The 27,289-nt window shown below is 54.9% G+C and overlaps 1 protein-coding gene across 3 annotated transcripts; it reads right to left on the minus strand.

The window, feature by feature from the left end:
- Positions 1 to 499: 499 nt before the first annotated feature.
- Positions 500 to 27,017, minus strand: CRY2 (cryptochrome circadian regulator 2). Of its 3 annotated transcripts, XM_043970804.1 has the most exons (13): positions 26,936 to 27,017; positions 26,704 to 26,899; positions 18,477 to 18,585; positions 16,361 to 16,503; positions 14,971 to 15,155; positions 14,692 to 14,780; positions 12,160 to 12,300; positions 10,975 to 11,286; positions 10,718 to 10,869; positions 10,400 to 10,602; positions 10,060 to 10,152; positions 9,603 to 9,772; positions 500 to 2,186 (listed from the first exon to the last, which is right to left on the minus strand). In XM_043970804.1, exons 1-12 carry the CDS (start codon positions 27,000 to 27,002, stop codon positions 9,630 to 9,632), a joined length of 1,833 nt encoding a protein of 610 aa, XP_043826739.1. In that variant the 5' UTR covers positions 27,003 to 27,017; the 3' UTR covers positions 500 to 2,186; positions 9,603 to 9,629. The 3 variants fall into 3 exon arrangements, with proteins under 3 accessions (XP_043826739.1, XP_043826737.1, XP_043826738.1); XM_043970802.1 differs by having other exon boundaries at positions 26,704 to 27,002; XM_043970803.1 differs by lacking the exon at positions 500 to 2,186 and adding an exon at positions 7,318 to 8,879 and having other exon boundaries at positions 26,704 to 27,002.
- Between the last annotated feature and the right edge of the window lie 272 nt (positions 27,018 to 27,289).

Here is a 27,289-nt window from a genome sequence, read left to right on the forward strand (position 1 = left end):
AAGGCTAGTTTAGAAAGGGCTATTGCTCAAAAGCAGCTCCAAGAATGAGGGACATGTTTTTCCTGCCGGACTAGGCTTGGCATCTAAGGGGACCAGTGCTTGGCCAAGCCAATTTATCCCAGTGAGCAGGAAGTTGAAGGCTGGGTTGCCACAGCCGCTGGCTCCACTAGGCCATCCTAGCAGTGGCGGGTGCTGGGGAGACTTTCCCTGACAGTTTCCCAGGTGTACCTATGTACCAGGCCATGGGCCAGCAGAGAAGTGTGCCAAGCCTCCAGCACTCTCCATGCCGGGGATCCCAGGGACCTCTTTCTGTTCCCTCAAAGGGACTATGACTCTGAGGGATCCTGCCCTGGGCCCAGGCTGACATTTACTTGGGCCTTACCTTTCCTAGTCTTGACAGAGTCCAGAGAACAGCTTCCTCCATCAAAGCAGGGAGAGCCTTGCCCACCACACTGCCCCCTCCCCGGGCGACGGCATGGCCACAGCACGGGCAAAGTCAGACGTTTATAAAACAAAAGTGTATTTTACAGGCAGACCATGGGAGAGAACCAACACACCGTTCAGACAATGGAAAGCAGCTTCTGAAGTCTCTGTACAAAGGGCACTGGGCCCACTGCTGAATCCTTGTGCTCTTGGGGAAAGCTTTGTGCGGGGGCCCAGAGGCCAGTGTAAGGTAGTGAAGGGATGCGGGCAAATCCAGGCCTGGAGAAGATCCTCCGGCTCAACTGCACTTAGACTCAGGACGGGCCACAACCGCCAATAAATTACGGAAGGGGTGGGGGCGGAGGACTGAGGTTTTGCCTTCTTTGGGGGGGAGGGGTAGGAGATGGGGGAGGGAACCAGCAGTTATCTGATGGGCTGCTCGACACCAGCCCGGCCCCCTCTCCTTCCATGTGCTCTGGCCCACACAAAGTTAGGCCAGTCTGTGCCCCCCACTCCCCACTGCTCCTTACTCTCTGCACACCCCCAGCCCCTGGACAAAGTACATTTCTAGAGGAAACAAGAAAGGTACCAAACAGCTGGGTGGTGAGGGGGCCCTTTGGACAGGAGTCTGAGGTTGTTTCGGGAAGGTGGCCAGGTGACCCCAAAGCTGTGGGGGAGGGCCAGGAAGGCCAGCTGGGGACAGTGTATGGAGCCAAGTAAGCTACACAGTGAGGCCCAGAAAACACACACAGGCACACACGCTTCCTTTCTGCAGCCCCATGAAGGCCCAGCACAGGAAGGAAGACTTTGCCAGGTCTACTCCAGGTTTTATTCCACACTGGCTTCTGACCTAGCCCAAGGGAGGCCTTTAACCCTGTCAGGGAAGAAGAGGAAGCAGGCTGGGGGAATACCAGAAGGAGGCCACTGGATGGATACTCCTACAACTCAGGGCCTGTCCTCTCTTGCCAGGCAGGGCTGGCATGCTGAGGTGCCTCCCCTCAGCTGATTTCCCCTGGCCACCACTTTGGTGTTCAAAGTAGCAGAGGAGGAGTCGGCCGGGCTGATGACCCCTCCTCAGTGGGTGGGGTGGGTGGGGTGCTACCACAAGAATTCATCCTGCTGGTGGTTGAAGGAGACTTCTATTCTCTGAAGCCTGGTGCCCCTTTAAGCTGCCTCAGCTATAAGAGAGTTTAATCTCTGCACCCAGTCGGAGGCAGAGTCCCTGGAGAGCAGGGCAAGGCAGGGCAGGCTGAGGCAGGTCTGGCCTGTGGCCAAATCCCCCAACGATGCCATGTGTAGTCAGGTGCTTAATCCTGCCCTGAGCATGAGCTTCCAAGTGCTCCACCACAGGACAGCAGGGCCTGGGCAAAGCTGGACAAGTGCGGGGCCTGGCCAGCACCCAGCCCCCTCCCTGGCTACAGCACCACGGCCCAACTGTCCTGATCCAAGGAGGGAGGAAGGAGGTGTCGGCTGGCATCTTGGCAAGGCTGTCACCTGCTCTGGGGCCCCTCAGTTGGCCTCTGGGCTTGTGGGGTTGGAGAGCTCGGCCCAGGTCGAGGGGCACCAAGGCTTACAGGGCACATCCACGCATCAGGTCCCACCCCTCTCCTCACCACACATGTCTCTCTCTCACATACACACACACACACACACACACACACACACACACTCTTCTTAGGGGACTCGATTTCCCCACAGTCTGTGGTTCTGCTGCCATTGCCGCCAGTCTGTGCCCATTCTTCTGCATCTGCTCAGCTTTGCAGCTGGAGGGGGAAAATACAAAGCAATGGTCAGCTTACATCTCTACCCGGAGGAGCACCCCCCTCCCCTGGTCATCCCCCCTACTCCTCCAGTCATCCCCACTGTGCCACTCCCCAGGACAAGCAGCCTGGTGCCAGGAACAAGGCCTGCTGATTGGGATGCTCTCTCCACGAAGAGCACATGGGGCTGCCCTCCTGAAATCTAAGGAGGAGACAGTGGGAGCAGCCAGAGCCCCGAGGAGGAGAAGCCAGGGGGCACTACTGCTCAGGTGAGGCTGCTCTGGACCAGCAGCTCCAAATGGACAGTAAGAGACAGTAAGCTCTGGGCTCTGGTGAGCAACTCCCTCCTCCCCTGGCCCTGCCTAGCCTACAGCCCAGAGGGCCCAGGCCAGGCTGGGAAGGGGCGAGAGGGGCCCAGTTCAGGAAAGGGAAGGCATCCCTGGGCTGGGGGAACTCAGCAGGGGCTCTCTGTGGAAGCCAGGGCCTGGCTCTACAGTGCCCAGAAACAAAACTGGGAGGGATTTTGTCAGCGGGGGCAGCTCCTGAAGGCAAGGGGCATGGGAGCTGAGGGGGCTTAGGAAGCTGGGGGGGAGGCAGATGAAACCTCGTGGCAAGAGATGACGGCAGCATTAAAAGGAAAGATGGAGGCTCAGCCAGAAGAGGCGAGGGGCGGGGAACCCCACTGAGAAAGCCTTGGCTGGAAAATGGATCTTTTGGCGGTCGGGCCCCTTTTGATCTGCTCTTAACACAAGGAAGCTAAGCCTGCCTGCCTTTTTTAACCCCCCCCTCACCATGGGATGAAAGAAGCGGCACAACTTTGCACACACTGCCCTTTCTATTCCCTAAACAATCCCCAAGAACCCCAGCGCTTGGCGCCGGCTCGCCTCCTGTGCTGGGCCTGCAGAGGCTGGGGAAGGGGGCTCCAAAAAGGGACCCCGCAGTTAACGGAGCTGGAGGAGGCCTCGGCCCAGAAGCTGCATGGGTGGGTGGATGGCGCCTTGGGGTGAGGGGGAAGACTAGCTACTCCAGTCTTCTGTGCCTGCAGCAGGATGTGACACCCCGAAGGGCAGGCACTGGCCAGGGCTCTGCCCCTCAGCACCCAAGATGATCGAGTCTCTTCATCTCTTTGTGCCTCAGTTTCCCCTCTCTGGAAATGGAGGGGGTTGGATGAAAGAGGTTCAGTCCCACTTCAAAATCCAGGCTTTTAGGATCCTATGACTAGACCCAGTTCTGGACGTGCTGGGACCAGGGGATGACTCGAGTCTTGCCCAGAAGAAGCTGTGGAATGTTAATGCAGCCAGCCCCCATCCCGGTGGGGGAGGCAGCTGGAAGGTATGAGCGCCGAAGAAGAAATCAACAGAAAAGGCAGGAGATGTGTTGTTTCTGGAAGCTCTGGAGAATGGGGAGTTGGGAGGAGGGGTGTGATGGGAAGCGAGGCTCCTTGCAGTCCCACTGCGTTCAAAGGGGCTGCCACAGAGGGAGGGAGGCTAACATACGGTCCTGCTTGCCCCAAATGGTAAATAATTAGACAAATAATGAGAAAAATCTGCAAAGAAGCATAATGGAATCGGGGCAGTAAGCAGCTTTGGGGATTACAGGGAACCAGCTGGAACGACGACCTGTTCTGGTTCAATGGGCAGAGGAAGCCGCGAGCACCCACTCTGCACAAGGTTTTGACCTGGCTGCCCATCAGTCCATCCTGTGCCGGGCCACAGCCGTGAGCTGGAAAGCCCGGACTCCTACATCTTGGAGCTGAGAGGACCCCAATTATCTCCAAGGGAGAGCAGGCTAAGGTGTGGCCAGAGGCAAAGCCACTTCCCCAGAACATCACAGCTACAGAGCAGGAGAAGGGAGGGTCCGGGTGACTAGAGCCCCCACCCCCCCACCATCCTGTCACTCTCTCTGGTGATGTATCAACCCCATTCTCTGCTTATCTGGCCGGGGGGGGGGGGGGCTCTGACAGAGAGGCAGGAGACATGGTTTCTAGAGTTCAATGTGCTTCCCCCACACTGGGACAGCCTTGCCTTTATCTGCACAACTCTCCTGTGAAGGAGGGAGGCGGGGAGCTCACAATGTGTCTGCATTTCACAAACAGAGTGCAGAGAAGGTGGCAAATGACCGTCCCAGCTTTCATGCAGGGCCAAGGCAGCCATGTGGTCTAGTGAACAACGCACTGGACAAGGGACAGGTAGAGACCCTGTCCCACTGGCAAGCTTTCTTCAAGACAACTCTCATGAGAGCATTATGAGATGTAAAATGGATAATTTTGATTATATAAAATTAAAAGGTTTTGTACAAACAAAACCAATGCAGCTAAGATTAGAAGCAGAAAGTTGGGGAAAATTTTTTACAGGAAGCCTTGTTTCTCAAATATAGGGAGGACTGAGTCAAAGTCTTTAAGACTACAAGGCATTCCCCAATTGATAAATGGTCAAAGGATATACGGAAGCTATCTATAGTCATGTGAAAAAATGCTTTAAGTCACCACTGATTAGAGAAATGCAAACTAAAACAACTCTGAGGTATCACCCCATACCTATCAGATTAGCTAATATGATAGAAAAGGAAAATGACAAATGTGGGAGGGGATGTGGAAAAATTGGGACATTGGTGAAGTTATGAACTGGTTCAACCATTGTGAATAATTTGGAACTATGCCCAAACGGCAATAAAACTGTACGTGCTTTTTAGCCCGAAAACACTAGGTATATTGTAATGTATTATAATGCTAGGTGTGTATCTGAAAGAGGTTTTAAAACAAAGGGAATAGGACCTATTTATACAAAAAATATTTATAGCAGGTCTTTCTGTGATGGCTAAGAACTGGAAATTGAGGGGATGTCTATCAATTGGCGAATCACTGAAGAACTTGTGGCATATCATGTATAGCTTATATTGAATTTCTTGAGTTCTTGGAGGGGGGTGGAGAAGAAGGGAAGAAGAGAATTTGGATCACAAAGTTTTTTTAAAAATTGATGCCAAAGTTTGTATTTTACATGTAATTTGGGAAAATAAAATTCTAAATATATAAAAAAAAGTCGTGGCATATAATAGTGATTGAATTATTGTGCTATAGGATAATGTCAGAAAACCTGGAAAGACTGACATGAACTGATGCAAAATGAAGTGAGCAGAACCAAGAGAACACTGTACGCAGTAGCAGCAATGATCAACTTTGAATGACTTTTAGTTATTGTCAGCATTATAATGATCCAAAACAATCCCAAAGGACTCAAGATGAAAAATGCTATCTGCTTTCAGAGAAAGAATTGATGTCTGAATACACACTAAAACATACTACTTTTCACTGTGTGTGTATTTTCTTTCACATCATAACTAATATGGAAATGTTTTGTTTGAATGCGCATGTATAACTTATATCAAATTGCTTACCATCTCAGGGAGGTAGGGAGGGAGGGAGAGAATTTGAAACTCAAAAAAATGTTTAAATGAATGTTGAGGGGCAGCTAGGTGGCACAGTGGATAAAGTACCAGCCTTGGATTCAGGAGGACCTGAATTCAAATCTGGCTTCAGATACTTGACACTTACTAGCTGTGTGACCCTGGGCAAGTCACTTAACCCTCATTGCCCTGCCCTCCCCCCAAAAAAAGAATGTTGAAAACTGTCTTTACATGTAATTGGAAAAAAAGTCTATTTTTAAAAATCAATGTTAAAAATTGTTTTTACATACAATTGGGAAAGATATTTTTTAATTCTAAATGTGTACTTTTTTTTTTTAGTGAGGCAATTAGGGTTAAATGACTTGCCCAAGGTCACACAGCTAGTAATTGTTAAGTGTCTGAGGCCAGATTTGAACTCAGGTCCTCCTGACTCCAGGGCCGGTGCTCTATCCACTGCGCCACCTAGCTGCCCCTAAATGTGCACTTTTAATGCCTTGTTTTTAAAACATTATTTCAACCCATGCAAAGCATTTATTGCTGTTTAACCCTGGAATTTCATTCACTGATCAACTCAAATCCTATTAAAATGACTAATGATATAGGTTTACATTTGATCCTCAGAAATAAGATGTTTCTAGAAACAAAAATACTGTTAAAAATAAAATATTATGAAAAAAAGGCAACTCTCATGGCCATCCCCTTTCTCTCCATTCCAAGGTTACCCTCTGAGGGTGGACACTTGCCTAGAGGACAGCAAGAGTCTCCCTTCTGTGGGGACAGCTAGGTGGTGCAGTGGATAAAGCACCGGCCCTGGATTCAGGAGTACCTGAATTCAAATCCGGCCTCAGACACTTTGACACTTGCTAGCTGTGTGACCCTGGGCAAGTCACTTAACCCCCATTGCCCCACAAAAACAAACAAAAAAAAGAATCTCCCTTCTGCCAATATAACTCGTACATCATGCCAGAGCAATATTTCTATCCCTTCTTGGATGGAGTCACTCTCCCCGGCTTAACAAGCACTCCCTGGTTCACCACTGCCTTAAGATTAAGGTTCAAACACCTCTGTGGGGCACCACGGGCTGTCCTCTACTTCTCCAGAGACATCCGCTATACATATTTTCCACTCAGACAAGACCCATCTTGTCACTGTCCCCGCACATCATGGGCACTCCTGCCTCCGTGCGTTTTTTTTTTTTTTAATTTTAAGTGAGGCAATTGGGGTTAAGTGACTTGCCCAGGGTCACACAGCTAGTAAGTGTTAAGTGTCTGAGGCTGGATTTGAACTCAGGTCCTCCTGACTCCAGGGCCGGTGCTCTATCCACTGCGTCACCTAGATGCCCCCGTGCGTTTTTTTAGAGTACTTCCCTTCCTCATAACCAAATCTCGGACGTAACAAAGAAAGTGGCTCTAAGGAAGGAAGGGGCCTTTCCCCGTGGAGCGAGTCTTGGATCAGTGTCAGAACCTGGGCTCAAACCCAAGCTCTGCCACCTTTTCACCTCTCTGAGACTCAGTATCCCCACCTGTAAAATGGCGCTATCGGACCAGGGGGTTCCCAAGCCCCAGTGCCAGTCTAAACCTGGGAGCTGCTTGTGTTGCTAAGTACAGCCCAGCCTCTGGCCAGCTCTTCCAGCCCTTGGCTCCCCGGCCTGCTCAGCCTGCCTCTGCTTCCAGACTGGACGAGGCAGCTAGTCTCTGAAGCTCTTCACCACCCCCACCCCCTGCCCCCGCCATCTGTAAGCTCCCCCCTACATCATCAGGCCCTCACGGAGGCTCAGAGTTGGAAGGGACAGGCCGAAGGCTGCCCTAGAGTCCAATCCCAGTGTGGACAAGCAGCCCCTCCATTACATGCCTGGCAAGTGTGGGCTTCTTCGCTTGGTGACCTCCGGTGGGGGGAGCCCGCCTTCTTTGAGGCCATCTATCCTAAGTATGGATAGATCTGAGAGGAAGCTTGTCCTGGCATGAACCCACACTGGCCTCTTTGAAACCACCCCCCATGGCTCCTCTGGGGCCCAGTGGAACAAGGATAATCCTCCTGCCCAAGGCAGCCCTTTGGCTACCTAAGGACAGGTCCCATGGGCCCCCCAAATCTCCTCTTCTCCAGGCTAACCAGTTAAACAGTTAAAAGAGATAAAGAGGGGCAGCTAGTTGGTGCAGTGGATAGAGCACTGGCTCTGGAGTCAAGAAGACCCGAGTTCAAATCTGGCCTCAGACACTTGACACTTACTAGCCGTGTGACTCTGGGCAAGTCACCTAACCCCAATTGCCTCACCCCTCCCCCTCCAAAAAAAAGTAGAAAAAGAGCTAAATCCTTCTTCTGAACTCCTATCACCCAGCACTATTCATGAGGTACTTAGCCCATACTGTCTTTTACCATACATTAATTCTTTCCTGGGCATGTCCTGGTATCATCCCAGTAGCACTTCAGCCTTCTAGCACCATGCATGATGCAGGACACCAAGTCACAGCTCAAAATCGCCTGCTGGCTTACTTGAGCGAGTTCCTCAGTCTTTCTGGTTTTTCATGTCCAAAGCACCTGCTCGCCTCCCCCAGCTAAGAAAACAAAGGCAATAGTTCCTGCTCACCGTCTCACAGCCAAGACAAGCTTCAGGAGGTCTCCCATGATCTCAGGGCAATGTGTGACAGACCTTGGTGGTCCTTAGCATCAGTAAGAATTTAGGAAAGGAATAAAGGACAGGCAGTTTTGTGTCCAGAACTGATCTTGCCTTACTGAAGGGGATACAGAAAACCCCAAACAACAGCAGCTGACCACCAGAGACCTGAGGACAGCAGGGACTCCAAAAGGAAAAACACCAAGGGAGGTGGACAGTGGTATCTTCAGCTCAAGGAGAGAAAGACTGAGTCAAGGAAACAGGTTTCAACGATGAGGCCTCTGGGGAGAAGGTGGACTCTGGATGGGAATATTCAATGTGAAGAGAGAGGCTTAACTGGCACTCAGGAAGCTCCTGCTAAGACAAGGACTAATCCTGCCACCTCCCGAGCTGGACAACGGGCATGAAGGTCCAGACCACGGTGGGGATGATGACCGCTGTGACCACACCAGTCAGTGCTGGATGGCCCTGGGCTAGGTGGGACCTGGGCAGTAAGCCCCCTGCAGGCAGGGGTCAGGGTCTTGTTCATACTTCTAATCTCCCCCGTAACCCTGGGGAGTGCCCAGCATATCGTGGGCAGTGCCAAGTAAGTGTGTGAGCACATGACTCACTCAGTGGGTGTCCTAGCGTCTTCTGAAGTGTGAGTGCTGCTCTCTGCTGGCCGGCCCAACAAATGCAATGGGCTGGGAAGGAGGAGGGAGCCGAGAAGAGAAGAAAGAAGGGGGAGGGAGAGGAGGAGGAATATTGTCTCGGGAAGCCTGCTTATGTCATGCAATCTCTGCTTCCTGTCTGCTAGCGCAGCACAGGCTTTGATTGGTTAGTCTCTCAGGGCCTCGCATCCGGTGTTCTCTCTCTCTCCCTCCTCCCCCTTCTCTCTCTCCTTCCCCCCTTTCTGTCCCTCTCCTTTTTCTCTCCCTCCCCCTCCTCTGTCTCTCTCTTTTTAGATTCAGTTCACTTTGAGGGTAGGAGGGACTGGGAAACAAACATTCTCTTCATTGGAAAGGGGAGGAAAGGATTTTTTTTTTCCATTAGAATTTTTGAATATACTCCATTTCAAACGGGTCTTAAATAACACCCTGCAGGGGGCAGCTAGGTGGTGCAGTGAACAAAGCACTGGCCTTGGATTCAGGAGGACCCGAGTTCAAATCCAGATTCACACACTTGACACTTACGAGCTGTGTGACCCTGGGCAAGTCACTTAACCCCAATTGCCCTGCCCCACCCCCCCCAAAAAAATCCTTCTCCTTAAATAATACCCTGCAGCTTTTGGATGGTGTGGGCTCTGCCCAGGTGCAAACAAGGATTGGTGGGTTGGGGGCAGTGTGAGAGGTGGAGGCGCCCTCCCTCCTTGCTGTCCCAGCTCCCCTCAGATTCCCTAGAGAAGACCAAGAGCACCTAATACTCACCCCGTTCCCGTCCCGGCGCCCTCACGCTCACGCGTCTTTGACAGCCAGCTCTGCTATGGACAACGCTGCCATGCCCCGGGCCCGTTTGCTGTGCTCCTCTCCAGACGCCTCCTCTGTGGTGTCCAGTTTGCGTTTGGGGGATGCTGGGCCGCAGGGCAGGGCCTTTGGGCCTGCAAGGAAAGTAGAGTCAAGCTCTGGGTACCTGTGTACATGGGCTATGGAAAGAGACAGAGACAGAAGGAAGAAAAGAGAGAGAAGAGAGGAAGGAGGGGAAGAAGTATGTGGACGAACAGCTGTCGCCTCTGGAGGCTCCCTGGGGGTTTTGGGGCATCAGGCCCGGCCCAGCTAGCCGGGAGGCCCAAACTGTGGCCGGAGTTGCTTCCAATGCCCTGAGGACCAGCACTCTCCTCTGGGAGCAGCTGCTCTGCCACACTGACCGGAAAGGCTGGGGGCTCACCTGCGCCGCTGACACTGCTGGCCTGGCCCACGCTCACCTCCGCCATGGGGGTGCTGAGGTCTTCCATGCAGGACGGGACAGAGGCCAGTAAACCTGAGGAGGGATCAGGAAAGGGGAAGGAAGGATGAGGCTGGAAAAGCTTCTTTCTGAAGCTTCCCTTCTGCCCATATAGCCAGGGAAGGATGCACGCAGCATGCGCCAGGGAGGACTGCACAGTGTCAGGACATGCAGCACGGCCCTCCCGAGGCGGGGCTCCCCACCACCCCGCTCTACAGTGGGGGAGCCCCCAGCCCAGTCCTTCCCCCAGGGGCAGTGGGAACAGCGCAGGCTCTATACTCACAGAGGCCTCGGTATCGGGAAAGCTGCTGGTAGATCTGCTTCATGCGCTCGATGTTCAGCCGGCTGGTCTCCGCGTGGTTGACGATGGGCTTGGGGTAATCCACCCCGATGATGCACTTGGCTGCCTTCTGCACAGACTCGGGGGCATTCCAGGGCTCGTAGATGTAGCGGGAGGGGAATCCTTTCAGCTGGGGTAGGTAGCGCCTACAACGGACACAGAGCCCTCAGCACGCTCATGCTCCCTGGGCCAGGGTCAGCGGGGAAGGAGGCCAGGCCGGGCGGCCCCTTTATGCCAAGCCCTCAGGATGGTCAGTCCTACCTGACGTAGTCTCCGCTAGGGTCTGTCCGTCGGCCGAAGCCCACAGGGCAGTAGCAGTGGAAGAACTGTTGGAAGAAGGCGCTGCAGGACAGCCACATCCAGCTGCCTGCATTCACGCTGAAATCAGCGTCGAGGAGCAGCTCGTCGAACACCTGAGGGAGGAGGGCATTGGGAGGATCAGTGGGGGGGGGGGGGGAGGGGATTCCATCTCCTCCTCCCAGAGCCCTTCAAGTGCCCTAGACCCAAGAGCCACTCACCCGGACCCCACTCTCCCAGCTGACCCAGAGGTCCCCGCGGGTCAGGAAGCAGGCCACCGCGTGCCTGGCCAGGTGGTGGATCCAACCCTCCTGCCGAAGCTGGGTCATGATGGCATCGATCCAAGGGAAGCCGGTTTTGCCCTCTGCCCACTTGGCCAGGGCTTCAGGGTTGCGGTCCCAGGGGATCTGGATGCAGATCGGGTTCCCCTCCATCCGGTCAAACTTGGGGTTGTTGGTGGCCGCGGTGTAGAAAAACTCTCGCCAAAGGAGCTGCCCATACAGAGACAGCGGTGGGCTGTTATTCCTCTTGACCTGAAGGTAGGAGAGCAAGGGGTCGTCAGAAAGACCCAGGCCGTTAATTGGCCCTCTGTCCAACACGCCGCTCCAGGTCACTGCAAGTCTGGGGACAGGCAGGGGCGTGGCAGGCAGAGTCCTGGGCTGGAGTCAGAAGATCTGGGTTTGAGTCTCAGCTCTGCTCCTTTGGACCAATGACTTCATTCCCCTAGGCCTTGGTTTCCCTTCTTTCAGATGAGAGGGCTGGGCTCTAAGTTCCTTTTCTAGACCTAAATCCTGGGGTTCTTGGGTGCCTTGGAGCCTCCTCCAGGAGCAATGGCAGCACGGGTCTGAAGAAAGACCCAGCCCAGGCTCCGGAGCCACAGCTCTCGGTCGGACGGCTGGAATGTGTCAGGCAAAGAAAGAGTCCCACAGCAGAACAGGCCTGGGGGGTCAGGAGATGCCCGGAGCCAGCTTCTGACAAGCCCCACACAATAGCCGGGGCACGCCAAAGGGACTTTGTGCAACCAATCTCTGATCATGGCAAAGTCACGATTTGGAAATGTAAACAGAAGTCACACTCTCTGCTGACTCAGATGAGTGGGCACGCTTCCTATGGTCACTGGCTTACAAGTTAGAAAGGCCCAACCCTCTCCTACAGATGAGGACCTGAGGACCCAGAGAAGGGGGAGCGGGCATCACTGAGGGCAGGCCTGCACCGCACTGCCTGCTAATCTGTCTCCAAGGCTGGGGGTGTTTTCTGATAGACCCAATCTAAGGGAACCGGAGCCAAGCCACCACTGGCCAGCCTGGCACTGACTCCTGCCCTGAGCCCCGCTTGCACCGATAGGAGCACAGCCTGAGCTAGGCTCTGCAGACAGGCCCTGCCACGGGGCAGCATGCAGGCATCACCTTCTTATACAGCTCCCAGAGGCGGTAGTAGAAGAGGCGGCAGGAGAGGCACCCAAAGCGCAGATAGGGGCTGAGACCTGTTGGGCTGGCCAGCAGGGAGGTGGCATTCATCCTCGGTCTCTCGTAGTTGGCAACCCAGGCCTGGCAGAAAACAAAGCAACAAGAAGCGTCCCATGTCCTTCCAGAGCTCTCAGAACAGCCCTGCTGGCCGAGCATCAAACCCCTCTGCTCTCTGATCTTCTCTCACATCACCAGGTATCCTCATGCTACGCCCTGCCCCCCCCCACCTGCCCTGGGCACAGAGTCCCAGTTTCACCCTGACACCATCAGGCCAAATGTCCCTGGCCTCTGCTCCCTTCCCATTAGCCAGAGAGTGTCTAATAATTGAGCATCCAGCCCGGGGTCGATGGCTGAAGACAATATAATGATACATTATAATATTAATATAATAATGATGAACAAAACATTAATTTTACATCTATACATTTAACAGAGCACTCTTAAACCTTATCTGAAAGAGTGACTAATAATGGAGTCTCAGGCACTAGATGAGGCTAAAGGGGCTCTCCCTAAATGACACCACATGGATGACCATTTATTTCACCTATGACGCGGTCAGTCAGTGCTCAACTTGAGGTTCCTCGTCTGCTTCTGTTTCTCTCTCTTTCTCTGTGTGTGTGCCTCTGTCTGTTTGTCTGCCAGAGATCCCAGAGACCCCCAGGGTGAGGGGAGAGACCCCCAGGGTGAGGGGAAGACCCCTACACAAAAGTCAGCTGTACTGGAGCCCAGTCCTGGCTTGGTCCCTTAACCGGTGTCATTTTTAAAAAGTGGCTATTTCATTTTTCTGGGTCTTGTTCATTCAACAAATCCAAGTCCTCTCCCAGAGACTCAGATAATAAATGTGAAGGGGTTTAGAATATGTGAGAATGCTGAGGGGGAAGCCAATTCTTGACACCAAGACCTGCCACAGTCTCTACTATAGCCACTAGGGTCCCCTAGAACTTTCTGATATTCTGGCCTGTATTTTGGGGGCCCCACCCCTCTCTGCCCTGACCAGCAGAACAATACAATGAGAAAGTTCTTGACACTTCTCCTGGGAACCAGCGCCATCACGCCAAACACCCTGCAGAGAACCACAGATGTCTGACCTCTTCTCTTGGTTGTTGTCTTTTCTTTAAAATCAGGTAAAAACGTTTCTGGCCCCCATCAGCTTCTCCATCTTCCAAACTGATCAAGCCCAGGGCTCCCAGAAGGCTGCCAGTAAGCCCGGACGGGATCAGCCCAGTGGCCCAGCCATCTCCTGGAGGCCCCACAAAGAGATTCCTGGCACGGTGAGCCATGGTGGCGGGATCTTTTACAAATGTCTGCTTAAGACCCCGAACAACAAGGGCAGCTCCTTGAGCTCTCCCGTCCTGCCATCCCATCTCTCACTGGGGCTCCTCCTGTCTGTCTCTCTGCCAGTTCAGCTCAGCTCAGCTCAGCCTGGCTGTAATAGGGATAGATTGGCCTCTAGCTGCCCTTGGGCATCAGGCCGGAGGTTCTGAGGTAAGCCTTTTGGCCCAGGCGCATGGCAGTGCCCCATGCTGCTGGCAGGGCTCAGATCACGCACACTGCTCCAAGCTGTTGGCTAAGTATGTGAAAGGCCAGGGACGGATGTTCCTACAAGAAGTCTTGTCTGAACCCGAGGGTCCCGTTTCCTTCATCTGAATGCCAGCCAAATGGTCCTGCTGTCTGCAAAGGGATCAGCTCAAGGCGGTGCCTCTTGGTCTCCCACCCGTGAGTTTCAGGGCCAGGAGGGACCAGAAGGGACCAGAACCCTTGGCTGACTAGGCTGTTAAGCCCAAGCACTGGCTCTGTGTCAGGCAGCTGTGGGCCATGGGGAGGCCCTGGAGGCAAAGGGCATTCATGAGAACTCGAGGGTTCTGCTTTGGGCACCTGGGCCAGCTCTGCTGGACCTGCCCCTGCTGCTCAGGCACCTGGAATGGGTGAGGGGGGTGCAGTCGTGGGGGGGGGGGGGGCGGGTGATGGCTCGGATGTCCCTCTGCTCCCCTCCTCAATGCTGACATCGCTAAGAATCTTCAGCTGGGCCTGCACTCAGCTCAGGAAGTGGGGGAGCAGTACACCAGCGAGGATGCAGAAAAGGGGGCATGGGGAAGGAGGGCACAAGCCTGCCTTGAGGCCGGGATCCTAGGCCCAGCATAGGACAGACCCGAGAGTTCAGCCTCCTGAGCCATATCAGCTGCTGCCTCCGCCCCGGAGGACCAGGAGCCAGCTGAGGCTGGGCAGGTGCCCCCACTGACCACTCTCACAACCACCTGCCACTTCCCCCACTTCACAGAGAAGAAGACTGAGGCAGAGGGTCATAGTGGGACTCGGCTGCAATCCCACAGCTAGTAAGAGGTAAACTAGAACCCGGGTCTCCCCCCAGTCGCTGAGCTCTCCCCACAGCCTCCGGCAGACAGCAGGAAGCCTGGGTTTCACACTTCCTCCTGCAGGGACGGCCCCAGCTTCTCCCCCAAAGGGGCTTCCTACCTTCCTTTCCAAGTGCTTGTCCAGTCGGGCCAGAGCTTCCGTCTCCCCTCCCTGCCAAACAGCTGGGCCGAGTCCATCAGTGGGGAACCCTGGCAGAGGAAGAGCCAGGTCAGAGGGTGGAGGGTGGGCCGCCACATCTGCTCTGTGGGGACTGGAGGGCATGAGGGTCTCAAGGACCCTTCCAGGCTTCTGCTCTTGGGGGGGCCCAGTCCTTCCTCCTCTGGTGAGAGCCCCTCCCCCGCCCTTCCTCTGGGCAGGAGGGGCCATCCTCGGTCCTACCGAGCTCCTCCAGGGAGGGCACACCGTAGGCGTCATCATGGTTCTCCCGGATCTCAGCTTGGCATCGCTCCATCTGCTGGCTCGTCACACAGCTCACCGGCTTTTTGGGCAGCTCCATGCGGCTGATGATGGCCTGAAAGCGCTTGTAGGTGAGGGGTGGTTTCTGCCCGTTCAGCTCAATGATCCTGAGGATCCCAGAGGACACCCAGCATCACTCATGAGGCCGTTGGCCCAGTCCCTGCCGCCTGCCCTAAAAATAAGCTGCCCACCATGGCCTAGGCCTTCCAGGGTACTTCACTGACAAGAGAAAAAGCAGGTGCAGTATCACGATTCTACAGAGGGGGAAACTTAGGCACCAGGGAGCAAACCCACGGTGCCAAAGCAGGGCCCGGGGCCAGCCGGGACAAGGTTTCCAGTTCCAGGGTGTCTGGGCCGAACAGCCAAAAGAGAAGGTGGCCAACACAGCCAGCTGCCCTGCCCTGCCCTGCCCTGCCCCCCCCTCCGCCCCGGTCGCCAGATCAGGTCCGGAAGCCCTCCTCCCCAGCCTGGAGGGAGAATTCCAGGGGGCGCTTTTAAAGTGGCAGAGCCAGCCTGCGGCCCCACCCCCAAAGGGGCAAGAGGACCCCCCCGCGCCTCGCCCGGGTCAGCCCCAAGGACGAGAGGCTCCTAACGCCAAAGCAGAGGCGGCAGGCACAGGGCACTGCAAGGCTGGCCCCGGGCACCTCTGCTGATCTGCCCGGGCCGGGGGCCTGGGAAGGTTTACATTTATGGGGCATTCTCTTCCCTAACAGCCTTCTCGGTGGAGATGGGGGCAGCCCTGAGCCGGATCCCCGGACCCCTGCTGACGTTCAGGCCACTGGGGCTGTAGTTGATGCCAGACTTTCAGGCTCTCCCCCTTCCTGGAGATAGCAGGTGGGTGGAGGCCTTGGGCCACTCCCCCTCCCTCCTCACGTGGAAGGGGGCGGAGGGCCATGCTCGGCCTGCTCCAGCTGCCTCAGCTCACATGGAGGGCCCCGTGACCCAGCTTCCCGGCATTCACCACTAGGTGGGGGTCCTGGGGCTGGGAAGCGCCAAGAACCAAGGCTTCCCGCTGGGCTAATCAAGAAGAGGGTTTCCTCCCCGCATCTCCCCTTCCCCCAAAAACCTATTTGCAAAAGCCTGGGCACGAGGAAGCAAACAGCTCTCTGCAGGAGCCGCCACGGGCTTCCCAACTCCATGGCCTGGAAACCCAGATTGGGGGGAGCTGGCCAGGGCCCTCTGGGGCCTTCCTCATTCTGAGTGCAACTAGCCTGATGCCTGAGGAGGCAAGGGCCTCGCTGCTCCCAGGGACCATCCCCTCGATGCTAGGACCCTCAGCCTGGGCCCCTCCCTGGGCCCTTGGGCCCCTCACCTGTCCAGGTCATAGAGGGTGTGTGAGTTTTCTGTTACCACCTCCACACCGGCCTCCTTGGCCATCTTCACAATAGCTGCGTCCCGTTCCTTCCCAAAGGGCTCCGAGTCATATTCGAAGGTCAGGCGGGTCACACCCCATTCCTGTGAAGAAAGTTTCTGTTAGACCCAGGGCTGGGGGCCTCCACTCGTCCTCCACCATCAAGGAAGGAATGGGGCCGAGGAGGGGCAACAGGGCAAGCCAGGTCGGCTGCTTGAAACAGAGCCAGAATCTGGGGGTACGTGGGCTCTGCGGGGGCTGCAGAGGAGGAGGATGGAGAGGCAGAGCTGGGGCAGAGAGGGGCCCACTGGCTGCTGGGGGCCCAGCCAAAGTCAGTGCAGTTGACTCACTCACTGGGGGGGCCTTCAAGGAGCAGGATTCCTCCCCCCCTTCCCCCCTAGCTCCACAGACCTTGTCCAGAGGCGGAGACAGGCCTGCAGACCGTGCCCTAGTTTCCCTGGCAGACTTCAGCAGGGAAATAGTTTGGTGGTTTCCACAGCAACGCCCCGGAGGTTGGTGGCAAGCAAACAAACAGTCCCCAGGCCCGGATGGCTGGGGCTGTGGCCAAAGCCTGGACAGCTGACCTCTCCTGACAGTCACCCCCTCCTTCCAGATAAAGAACTGAGGCTGACCCAGGGCTGCACGGCTGGCCCGTGGCAGGGTGGCCTTCCCACCCGGCTCTCTCCTGACTCTGAGAACAGCTCTGGCCAACAAGCCTCCCTGGAGCAGGGAGCCTCTGCCTTCACCCTGCACCTGGACAGTGGGGGCCTGAGAGGCTCAGACAGAGTGTGGGGCTTGGGGAGGGGGGCTTCAGGACTGGGTAGGCAACCAGAAGACAGCACAGTGTGGCAGGTACTGAGAAAATCTGGCGAAACCGGGCCTCTTGGGTGGCCACGGCCCAACAGAGCTCCACACCTGCTCTGGGAGCATCTTCTCAAGTGGCTGAGTGGGAAGGGCAGTCTGGGGGCATGGGCCATGCTGTTCAGACAACTCCCCAAAACTTAGCTGCTGGGTGAGAAGTGGGTTGACCCCGGGGAGGAACGGGAGGCCTAGACCCAGAACTCAAGGAGACTCAGAGGCCGGCTAGTCTGCCCCCATCTTCAGGTGCCTGGCCGCCTGAACTGGGGCCTGCTGGTGGAGAGAAGCCAGTCACTGGAGGCTTTGTCTGGGTAAGAGACTTTGGCTCTCCTGGGATGCTGCGGCTCTCCTCCCAGAGCATCGAAGGATGCTCTTTCATGAGGCTAGGAAAGCAGTAGGCGTGGGCCCTGGACGTGGACCAGCTGGATGAACCAGAGGGCTGTGGCACAGCCCAGTGAGACTTTTTCAGTAGCCTACTGTACAAGAAGTAGAAGCCAATAATCCCCCCCATAATCTGTAACGATTGGAGTGACACCCCCTGCTGGAGGGCTACTGTAAGAAAGCTCCGCCCAGAAGGTCTCTGAGGGCAAGCCATGAGATTTTCCTTGGCGTCAGGAAGTGACGTTTGCTCATGGGTCCTGTCTATAAAAGAGGCGAGGCTGGCTCTGTCGCTCTCTTTCTGGAGGACCTTGGGGGGACAGGAGCTGGAGACATTGGCTCCCTGAGATAGACAGCTGAATCTAGGCCTCTTTCTCTCTCTCTTCACCAAATTCTTATTCTCCTTAATAAATGCTTAAAAGTCTAACTCTTGCTAAAGCTTATAATTTATTGGCGACCACTCATTAGATTTTTAGACAGACTAGCTAGAATCTTAGCCCCGTACAAATCAGACCCGGGCCCCATCCTGCAGCACAGAGCCAGGAGCCTTCTTCAGGCTCGCTGGCTGAAGCCAAGTGAGATATGCAAAGGAAGCCATTAGCATCTGGGTTGGGAAAGTCCGTCAGACTCGCCACACACCACGTCTCCCCAGAAAAGCTTTTCTAACAAGAACCTGTCTCCTGGGACTCATCCCCGACGCTCTTCCCAAGGTGCTGGCAATCTCCGGCTCACTGGGCCTTCGTCCACATCGGCCCAGGGCCGATGGGGACCCCTGGAAAGCTGCAGCAGAGCAGGATCAACACGAACGCTCCATTTCTCTTGCCACCTACAAACCTCTTACCTTGAAGAGTCTTGGGAACACATCGGTTGGCTGTCCTCGGACCACAAAGAGGCGAGAGTTCAATTTCCTTAAGCTGATGTCCAAATCTTCCAGGGACTGGAGGAGGAACCTGTGGAATCAATCACGACTAGTCAGCAACAGGATAGAAAAAAAGCAATTCTCTTCATAAAAAACCTTTATGGTTGATAGCACCTTCACTTCCAAACACATCCCTCCTCACCCTCGCCCAGGAAACCATCTCTTGTACCAAGAGAAGATGGAAAAAAGCAGTAGGGCCAAACCTGACAACCCACATGCCGTGTCCCTGTCTATGCACTGTTCCACACCCAGAGGCCTCCATCTCGGCCCAGAACGGAGGGAGCCTCATCTTTGGAACTCTTCTCCAGGGCCGAACTTAACCCCTGAAATTACACAGCAGGCCTCTGGGCTTTGTTTCCACCCTCACAGTCAGTGTCCATGCTGTTCTGCTGGTTTGGCCCATTCTGCTCTGCATCGGGTCATCTTGAATTCCTCAAATTTACCACTTCTTCTGGTACAAGAACATTCCATCATACCCATGTGCCACTGTTTGCTTAGTCATTCCCCAGCCAATGGGCATCTATTTTGTTTTCGGCTCTGAGAACCACAAGCATCAGAGCCTGCATCACTGTATCACAAGCAGTGCTGCGGCAGTGGCCTTGTGGGGGGTGATGTCTGCACAAGGCAGGAGAGCTGGGGGTGACTAGTCATGTGACCTTGGCCAAGTCCTTCATCTCCCTCAGCCTAAGCTGTGAACAGCACTGGGCCGGGAGCTGGGTCTGAATTCTCTCTCAGATATTCGCCAGCTGTGAGATCCTGGGCCACTTCTCAGCTTCAGTCTGCTCATCTGTGAAATGGGAATAACCACCCTTATTTTACGGGGTTCCTGTGAGACGCTACATGTAAAGGGCCTTGCAGATATCAAAGCATGCCAGGAACACCAGCTATTATTGTTACTGCTGCCATTTGCTGAACCTCTGCTGCCTGCCTCGATGCTGTCAGGCCAGGCAGCAGCTTGTGTCAGGAAGAGCTGCCCTTTGCCCTGGCATCGAGGGTGGGACAGAGCCCTCTCCTCCGGCCTTCCTTTTGGGGCTGGTGTGTGCCACTCGGGACAACGATGAGGGGCTACCCAAGGGGATGCTGCACAGACTAGCCTGAGCCTTGGCCTTTCCTTATGCCGACCAGGACCCCTCCAACCCATTTCTCAGACAAACCTCAGTCTGCTTGTGGTTGAACCATGAACACTGTGACCCTAAAGCACTTCCTCAGCCTCTGCCCTGGACAACATGGCATGGCTTCATTGGGGGCACTCTGGGGCTTCATTATTCAATTTCAGGCCGCTCTGCTAGTTCAAAACCCCCAGCGCTTCCGGTACTTGGGAGGGAACCAAGAGGCAAGCCGGCCTGCAGTGCCCAGGCATCTCTCCTGGGCAGTGAAGGCGGGGGCAGGCAGCCTCTCTAATCAGGGCCCTGCATCTTCTTCTCTGGTGTCTGAGAGTGGAGGCTTCCACAGGCCCCTCCTATAAACCCTCCCACTCCAGACGTGGGAGGGAGGGAGGTGTGTCCACCAGCCAGTCCCTCATACATCTCCCAGCTGCCAGCTAACACAACTCAGAGCTGTTGCTGACGTAAAAGGCGAGGCTGCTCCCACAGAGCGACATTCCTGCACAGGCTGATTCCAGGCCACAGCATCACGGCAGAGATCGTCCCAGGCAGAGGCTAAGGGGAACCCGTCAGCCTATGGGAACTGCCGACACCTCCAGCAATGGAAAGTTGAGACAGGATGACGTACTTTTGTGTCACCACTGCTGTGCTCAGAGGAAAGGGGAGGCTCAGCACATGTCGAGTTCCCTTATGCCACCTGAATTTGTGTGGTTTCCCACGGATGGCCCAGAAGCACTGCTGTGAATTGACATTTTGGGACCACAACGAAAACTCTGCTGGGGGGACCCAGGCCCCCTCCAATTGAAGACAACCCCATAAACAAAGGCCTCCAGAGGCCTGGCTGAGAGGTCCCGTCGCCAGCTTTGCCAGCAGACATCTCAGGAGGATGACTCCATGGTGCGCCGGGGAGCCTTTGGGGTGGTTCTCAGGGCCAGAAGTTTGTCCTCACACCCTCTCTTCCCAAGTCTCTTCCAGACTAGGCACGTCCAGCCCCTTGGAGCGCCCAGATGTACTGGAGGCTCCTCCCCATTTTGGTGGCTCTTCTCTGGACACTTTCCGGTTTGCCGACATTCTTCCAGATGTGGCCTTCAGAACTCCTTCCTGGGTCTGCAGAGGCTGCTCGGGCTTACCGTTGGCCACGGCTGAGGGGTACCATGCCTAGAGAAGACCTGGGAGCACCGAGTCTAGCCACCTCACTGTGCAGATGAGGAAAGTTAAGTGACCTGCCTGGGGTCACACAAGAAGTCTCTGACTCCCAGTGCAGTGGCCTCCTGACTGCCCCACACTGCTCCTAACGTATGGCCCATCTTCCTCATACTTTGATGCTTTAAGGTGTCGTGCTGCAGCTGGTGTGAGCCCTGCCTCCCTGCAGGTGACAACCTCTCCGTGTCTAGTGCCATTCATGAGTTTCTGCGGTCAAAATAAGCCACCACCTGGTGGCTGGCCAATCTGCCTCTGAGCTGACCTGGACCAGTGTTGGAAAGCAGCCAGACTCTGTTGCATGGCCCTCCATGAAATCCTTCCAGCTTTGTACAACCTGCTACAACCTGCATTGAACCTCTAAGACCCTGGGATTACAGATCCATTGGGATGAGGCAATAATGACTTCAGAGTAGGATGCAGAGAAAATGGGCCCATGTCTCAATGGGCATCCTTATGTGGTTGAGGATCTAAGAAAAGTATAACCAGGGGCAGCTCAGTGGTGCAATGGATAAAGTACCGGACGTGGATTCAGGAGGACCTGAATTCAAATCTGGCCTCAGACACTTGACACTTACTAGCTGTGTGACCCTGGGCAAGTCACTTAACCCTCATTACCTTGCAAAAAAGAAAAAAAAAGTATAACCAAGACAGTAAAGGGTCAGAGGTCATGCCACAGAAGGGCTGATGGGTAGGTCATGATAGCTGTGGGGAAGGGGTGAGGCCCCTTCTGTCTGGCCTTGTAGGGCAGGACTAGGAACAATGGATAGACATTGCCTGAAGCTTGGCATGAGGAAAAACTTGCCCAGAAGAATGCTCCTAAAATAGAGTGAATGGAATGAGAGCTCTCAGCTCCTTGGAAGTCTTCAACCACAGGACAGAAGACCATTTGGGGGGTGGGTGTTATAGAGGGGATTATTCTTTGGCCATGGGTTGGACCCAATAGTCTGAGATCCTTCCATCCCAGGGCTCTGTGACATTTCATTTATGCTCCAGAAAAGGGAGCCAGAAGCAGCCTTGTTAGATCACTAAGCATGGCCTATCTGCCGGCTTGTCTGGGTGGCAGGGGAGGCAGCTGGGCCAGGCTGGGGGAAAAAAGATGCTCCCCCTTCCCACCCCAGGGAGGCAGTGGCAGAGACTCTCAGGCTGCGCATCAGCCCACAGCTCTGCTCATGGGGCCAGTCTGCAAGCTCCCCAGCTGTGCAGGAGTGTCTCCAGCCGGGAATGCCACTGCTCCCCCAGTGCCCGAGGAAATCCCGCTCTGCTTAGTCTGCAGTGTGCACTTTGCCTGTTGGAGTCTTTCAATGTTTCTCTTCATGAAGCTCTTCTCCACTGACTGTGATCCCATCTTTTAGAGGAAGCCTTTCCCAGCCCTCTTGCTTCCGGAGAATAAGCTCTGCTGATGATTTCTTATTTATTCATCTTGTGTGCAGCTTGCTTTGGACATATCTGTTTGTATGTTGCTTCCTTCCTTAGACTGGGAGCTCCCCAGGAGAGCTGCTCTCTTCTGCCTCTTCTGTATCCCCAAGAGCTTAGCCCAGAATATAGTAGGCACTTACTAAATGTTCGCTGACTGATCTGTCCATGTCCAGCACCTCCAGGGGACAGACACGGCTCTGTTTGTCTCCCCTTCTGATGAGAGGACGTCACCCACTAGCTATGCTCCAGCTGGTATGCTAGCATGACCGAAGACCCCAGACAGAGGCTGGCCTGAATTTATCCTCGATCATTAGAGCCAGGCTCCTCTGAAGGCACAGGCCTCAGGCTGGCCACCACATGTAAGCAGTGGCCAGGATACTTGGGCAGAGAATAGGCTGGCCTTGGGGAGACAGGAGCCCAAATTCTAGCTGAGAGCTGAGGCCCCCCCCCCAGCAGGCTGATGTCATAACATCAGGGTGAGCTGGGGACCAGCCAGCCAACTCTGGCTAACATAGACATTCTTGCATCAGATATAAGCAAAGGCCTTCCCTGCAGCCCCACCCCAGTTTCCATTTATTCCCTGGTAGAAGGATAGAAGAAAATGAAAGACTCTGGGTAGCCTCTCATCCTTCAGGGCTCAGAGAGACCTCAGAGTACACTGGATTCAGGGAGGATCAGGTCCAAGCAGCAGAATGTAGGAGATCCACCCTCCTAAGCCAGGGGTGCAGGATGCACCCCCAACAAGGGGCCAGCCTGGAAGGACCAGAGGCTCAGGAATGCATGCCAGAGGTCCAAGGTCAAACTGCATGCCTGAATCCCCCCTCCGGAGAGGGCCTTAAGGAAGGAATGAGAGCCTCCAAGGTGTCTCCCGTCTCTTCTCGCCCCAGTACTCAGCAGTGGGGACCTTCTCTTACTGCATAGCTGCAAGGCACCTGCTCCTTTGTGAGCTTCTGTGAAATGAAGCCTCCTGGGGTCCAGTCCCTGCCAACCTTCCATCATGGCTGAGGACCACACAGGCTTCAGCGGGCTACTTGTAGAGGACAGAAGGAAACTGTAAATCGAATCAGTTTCTGGTCTCTGCCGAATAGGAAGGGCACTGGGGCCTAGAAGCTAAATCACTCACAGTTAAAGCTCTCAAGGCTTTCCCTACCCCAGATTTAGAAAGGGGAGGATGGAGATTTTTCTCTGCTGTGGGCAAACGGCTGAGGGGCTTGCTGGGGCACTGACTAGGAAGAACAGCATCCCTCAGGAGCGTGCCATAGCTCTGACAGTGCTACCCCCTGATCAGATCCCAGGAAAGCTGTCTCTGTGCCGGAGTCTGACTGCACTGGGCCACCCCCAATCAGAGAGCTGACAGGCACCCGCTCTACCTGCTGTCATCCTGCAGAGCTCTCCCCTGGGCCCATCTGCCAACCCTCCATAGGCTGAGACACACCCTGCTGCCCCGGTGACTGGCGGTGTCTGCCTGAGTCCATGTGGGGCCTCACCCACTGGAGCACCAAAGAGGGGTTCTCTTGTAAAGCTACAAGTGGAAGGCAGCCCGCATTCTTTTCTTTGGGTTCTAAGGTGTGGCTAGGGTTGTCTCCCAGGCTGCCCGGCATACTGCAGGTGGGCATGGGAAGAGGAATGCATGTGCAGGGCACACTTGGGAAGGTGTAAAGGGAAGTTCTGGCCAGCTGGTGCTAACAAAAAGCAACAACTGAGCTTCATGTACAATTGCTCCATAAGCTGCCCCCAAACACTGAGACAAAGAGATACTCCTGGCTCTCCACAGGGCTTCTGGCTCTGTTCATTTGGACCCTGTTTATCTGCAGAAAATTGTATGGGGGTAGGGAAGGAAAAACACACAGTAAGACACCCTGAGCCCCACCCACGCCTTCCTAGGGATGTCCTGAGGTGAGAAGATTCAGACAGCAGCAGGGAACTGAGACTTCCGGCATAAGCCCAACCTCCATTCAAACCCTCCCTAGATCTGAAAGCCCCTGATGCTTCCCAGGGCTACTTACAAGTGGTCAACAGTGCACCTGTTTGATGCCTGAATATGGTCTCATCATGGTCTGTCTCTGGTCACCCTGCCCCCACCCTCACCCCCACCCCCACCCAGTGGGAGGAGCCTTTTTTGGCTTCAAGGCCTCAGCAGCCAGCCAGCCTATTCCATCTGTTTTGTGCCGTTTCACCTTCAGCTTCGTCCTCCCAGGCCAGCCAAACACACTAAAGCAGGCAGGAAAATGCAGCACACCGGCAGGGCTCGAAGGCTCAGGCTTACAGTCACTGGCATTCTGTAGCAGTTCCATTTGGACTCTGACAACATATAACTCAGGTGCCCGTGGCCTGCTTTGCCATGCCCCTCCTCTCATTAAAAATAGTTACAGAACATTCATGCAAAGCGCCCAAATCAGCACCAAACAGTGCTCCTGCCAGATTCAAATGCTATTAGTAACAGGGCACTTTCCCTATCCCATTTCTATTAAATAATGCACACTGGAAAGGCAAAGTTACTCTGGTCTCTGGCCCTCAGTTTCCTACTGAGCAAGACAAGGAGTTAGCACAAGAAACCTCAAATGTTCCGGCTCGAAATTCTCTGAGTCAGGGAAGTTGACAGCATACGATGAAACTGTGACAAGCAGGTGCGAGACGGCCTATTTGCCGTGGCCCAGTGGTGCCGTATGAAAGGGGCACAAAGAGAGGAAAGCCCGATTAAGCTTTTATTGCCAATCAGGAAAGATGCTGAGGTGAGGAAGGACACTGATGCTGGGCAGCGTCATCTATTCTGTGAGGTCATGAGTAACATACCAGGATACTATTTATAGAAACTGGAACACAAGAGTAATGAGCGACAGATAACGGAGACAAAGCAGGTGACTGCACAGGGACCTATCTGCAATGGGGGGACACAGGACATTTAAGAGGTCCCAAAGTCAGAAGCTGTAGGCAGCCACCCAAGAGGTGTACCACCGTGGAGCCAGAAGCCCAGTGTGCCTAATACAAACATCCCTCTGCAACAATGCAAACAAACCATTCTGTTGCATCACATTTTAGAGAGCCCTGGGTACACAGTGTCTCAAATTTGAACTGCTCTCACCTCTGGCTGCAGAAGTAAACACAGGCTATATCACGATCCAGTTGCTAAGCCCTTCAAGAACCTGTCACCATCCTCTCTGGAACATTAGCACTAGGGATGCTCTTGACATTCCAGCTTTCCTGTCCCCTACTCCCAGGTCCACCTGCCATAAAGGATGACTTTTTGTGGAAATCTGTTCTCCTAAGTTCTTCCAGGAAGCATTGGAAAGGGTGATGCTAAGCTGCTCATTCTTCTACTAAACCCGGCTACCAAGAATTCTTCCAAACCAGTTTAATACTGGATTAGAGCCCAGCACACGAGAGACCTCTGTCTCAAAGAGGTTTCTTGAGTCTTTATTTATAACTGGAAGTATACACGGTCCCTTCTCTGGCATTAGCTAAAATAGGGTCCCAATGATGGACACTAGGAAGAAGTGGAATGAGGGAAAGGAAGGATACTTCAGAGGTTAGCAAGGACCTACTGACATCACAACACGGGGACCTATTAAAATATCTACCAAGTCCCAGAAGGATATGGATATACTTCAAAACCAAGTTCCACTAACCCTTAACACACCTGAAATGCCTGTTCCTGGTGAGGGTCAGTTCTCCCTTCCCAGAGACCCCAAACTTAACTTCCATCACCTCTCCACCCACCTCCCTACTATGGGTAACCTCACCAGCTTCTCACTGAGACAGTCAACCCCTCAATCCAGGGGCCTGGGATGTTTGGCCAGATGCCTCTTTTGGGGCCCGATTTTCACAGCCCCTGGGGCTGCTATCAGAAACTCATCTAGTACACCTGCTCCTGCCTCTAAACCGTCCCCCACCTCTGTTCCTCCCCTCTCTTCTAATGATCACTTCCCTCCAATCCCCTCAACTTCAAGAAGTCTCCCTTTCCTTGCCCATCCCTTCCAAAGGGTCTCCCTTCCCATCTTCCCACCTCTCTCTCCCTTCAAATGAAATTATATTTGGAAAGCGCTTAACAGAGCACCTGGCACACAGTAGGCGCTTACTGAATGCGCCTTTCTTTTCTCCCTTACTTCCATCTCTTCCCTTGTCGAGGTCTCCCCTCTCACGCTCCCGCCTCTCTCCAGGGCTTTCCCTTCCTATGCTCCCCTCCCCCTCCCGGAGTCTCCCATCGCATCCTCTCCGGACACGCCTCCCAGGACAGCGCCTTTCTCCTGACCCCCTCCTGTCACGGCCTCCCGCCATCACATCACCCCTGCCCTCCTCTCCAAGGTAGGCCTCCCCTATCCCGCTGCCCAACCGGCCTCGGCTGCCCCTCGGGAAGCCACCCCTCCTTGTCCCCTCCTTCCCCTCGGGCCGCGCCTCTCCCGGCTCCCCCGAGTCCTCGGGCCGCTTACCTCCAGCGGTTGATGCCCACGGAGGACGAGGCGGCGAACCAGGGGTCGAGGATGTAGACACATCGCACACAGCGCGCCCCACGCAAGGCCGCCTGCAGTGCGGGGTTGTCATGGAGTCTAAGCCCCTTGCGGAACCAGTGCACCGAAGAGGCTCCTTCCTCCGGAGCCGGGGTCGGGGTCGGGGTCGGGGTCGGGGTCGGGGTCGGGGTCGGGGTCGGGGTCGGGGTAGGAGCCGGAGCCAGGGCGGGGGCCGGGACCGCAGACGCAGCCGTCACAGTCACCACAATCGTCGCCGCCATCACCGCTCAGACTGCGGCTAGCACCGCCGCTCCGCCCCGATAGGGCTCTCAGGCTCCGCCCCTCCTGGATGCTTCGACCAATGGAGGTTTCCCTACACTTGCCGGCCCGCCCCCGATGTTCTCAAAGCTCCAGTCCTACTGGTTCGGGGATTTCTGCAGGCTGATTGGCCCAGAGGCCCAGGGTCGGTCCCGCCCCCTCACGTTCCCACCATGTGTGTCTGGCCAGGCAGGGGGCGGGGCCTAAGGGCGGGGCGGTGGTGACGCAATCCGCCTGCCTGGGCCGGCGT

This window comes from Dromiciops gliroides, chromosome 6, assembly GCF_019393635.1.
Source record: "Dromiciops gliroides isolate mDroGli1 chromosome 6, mDroGli1.pri, whole genome shotgun sequence".
In the NCBI taxonomy this organism is placed as follows: domain Eukaryota; kingdom Metazoa; phylum Chordata; class Mammalia; order Microbiotheria; family Microbiotheriidae; genus Dromiciops; species Dromiciops gliroides.

Bases quoted from the DNA above. Each gene is read 5' to 3' on its own strand.
- CRY2 (XM_043970802.1), bottom strand. From the start codon at position 27,002: ATGGCGGCGACGATTGTGGTGACTGTGACGGCTGCGTCTGCGGTCCCG. The intron at 12,301-14,691 runs GTAGGAAGCCCC...GTTTTCTGCCAG, and splicing joins ACAAGCACTTGGAAAGGAAG to GCCTGGGTTGCCAACTACGA. The intron at 9,773-10,059 runs GTGAGCCCCCAG...CTTTCCTTGCAG, and splicing joins CAGCAGTGTCAGCGGCGCAG to GCCCAAAGGCCCTGCCCTGC.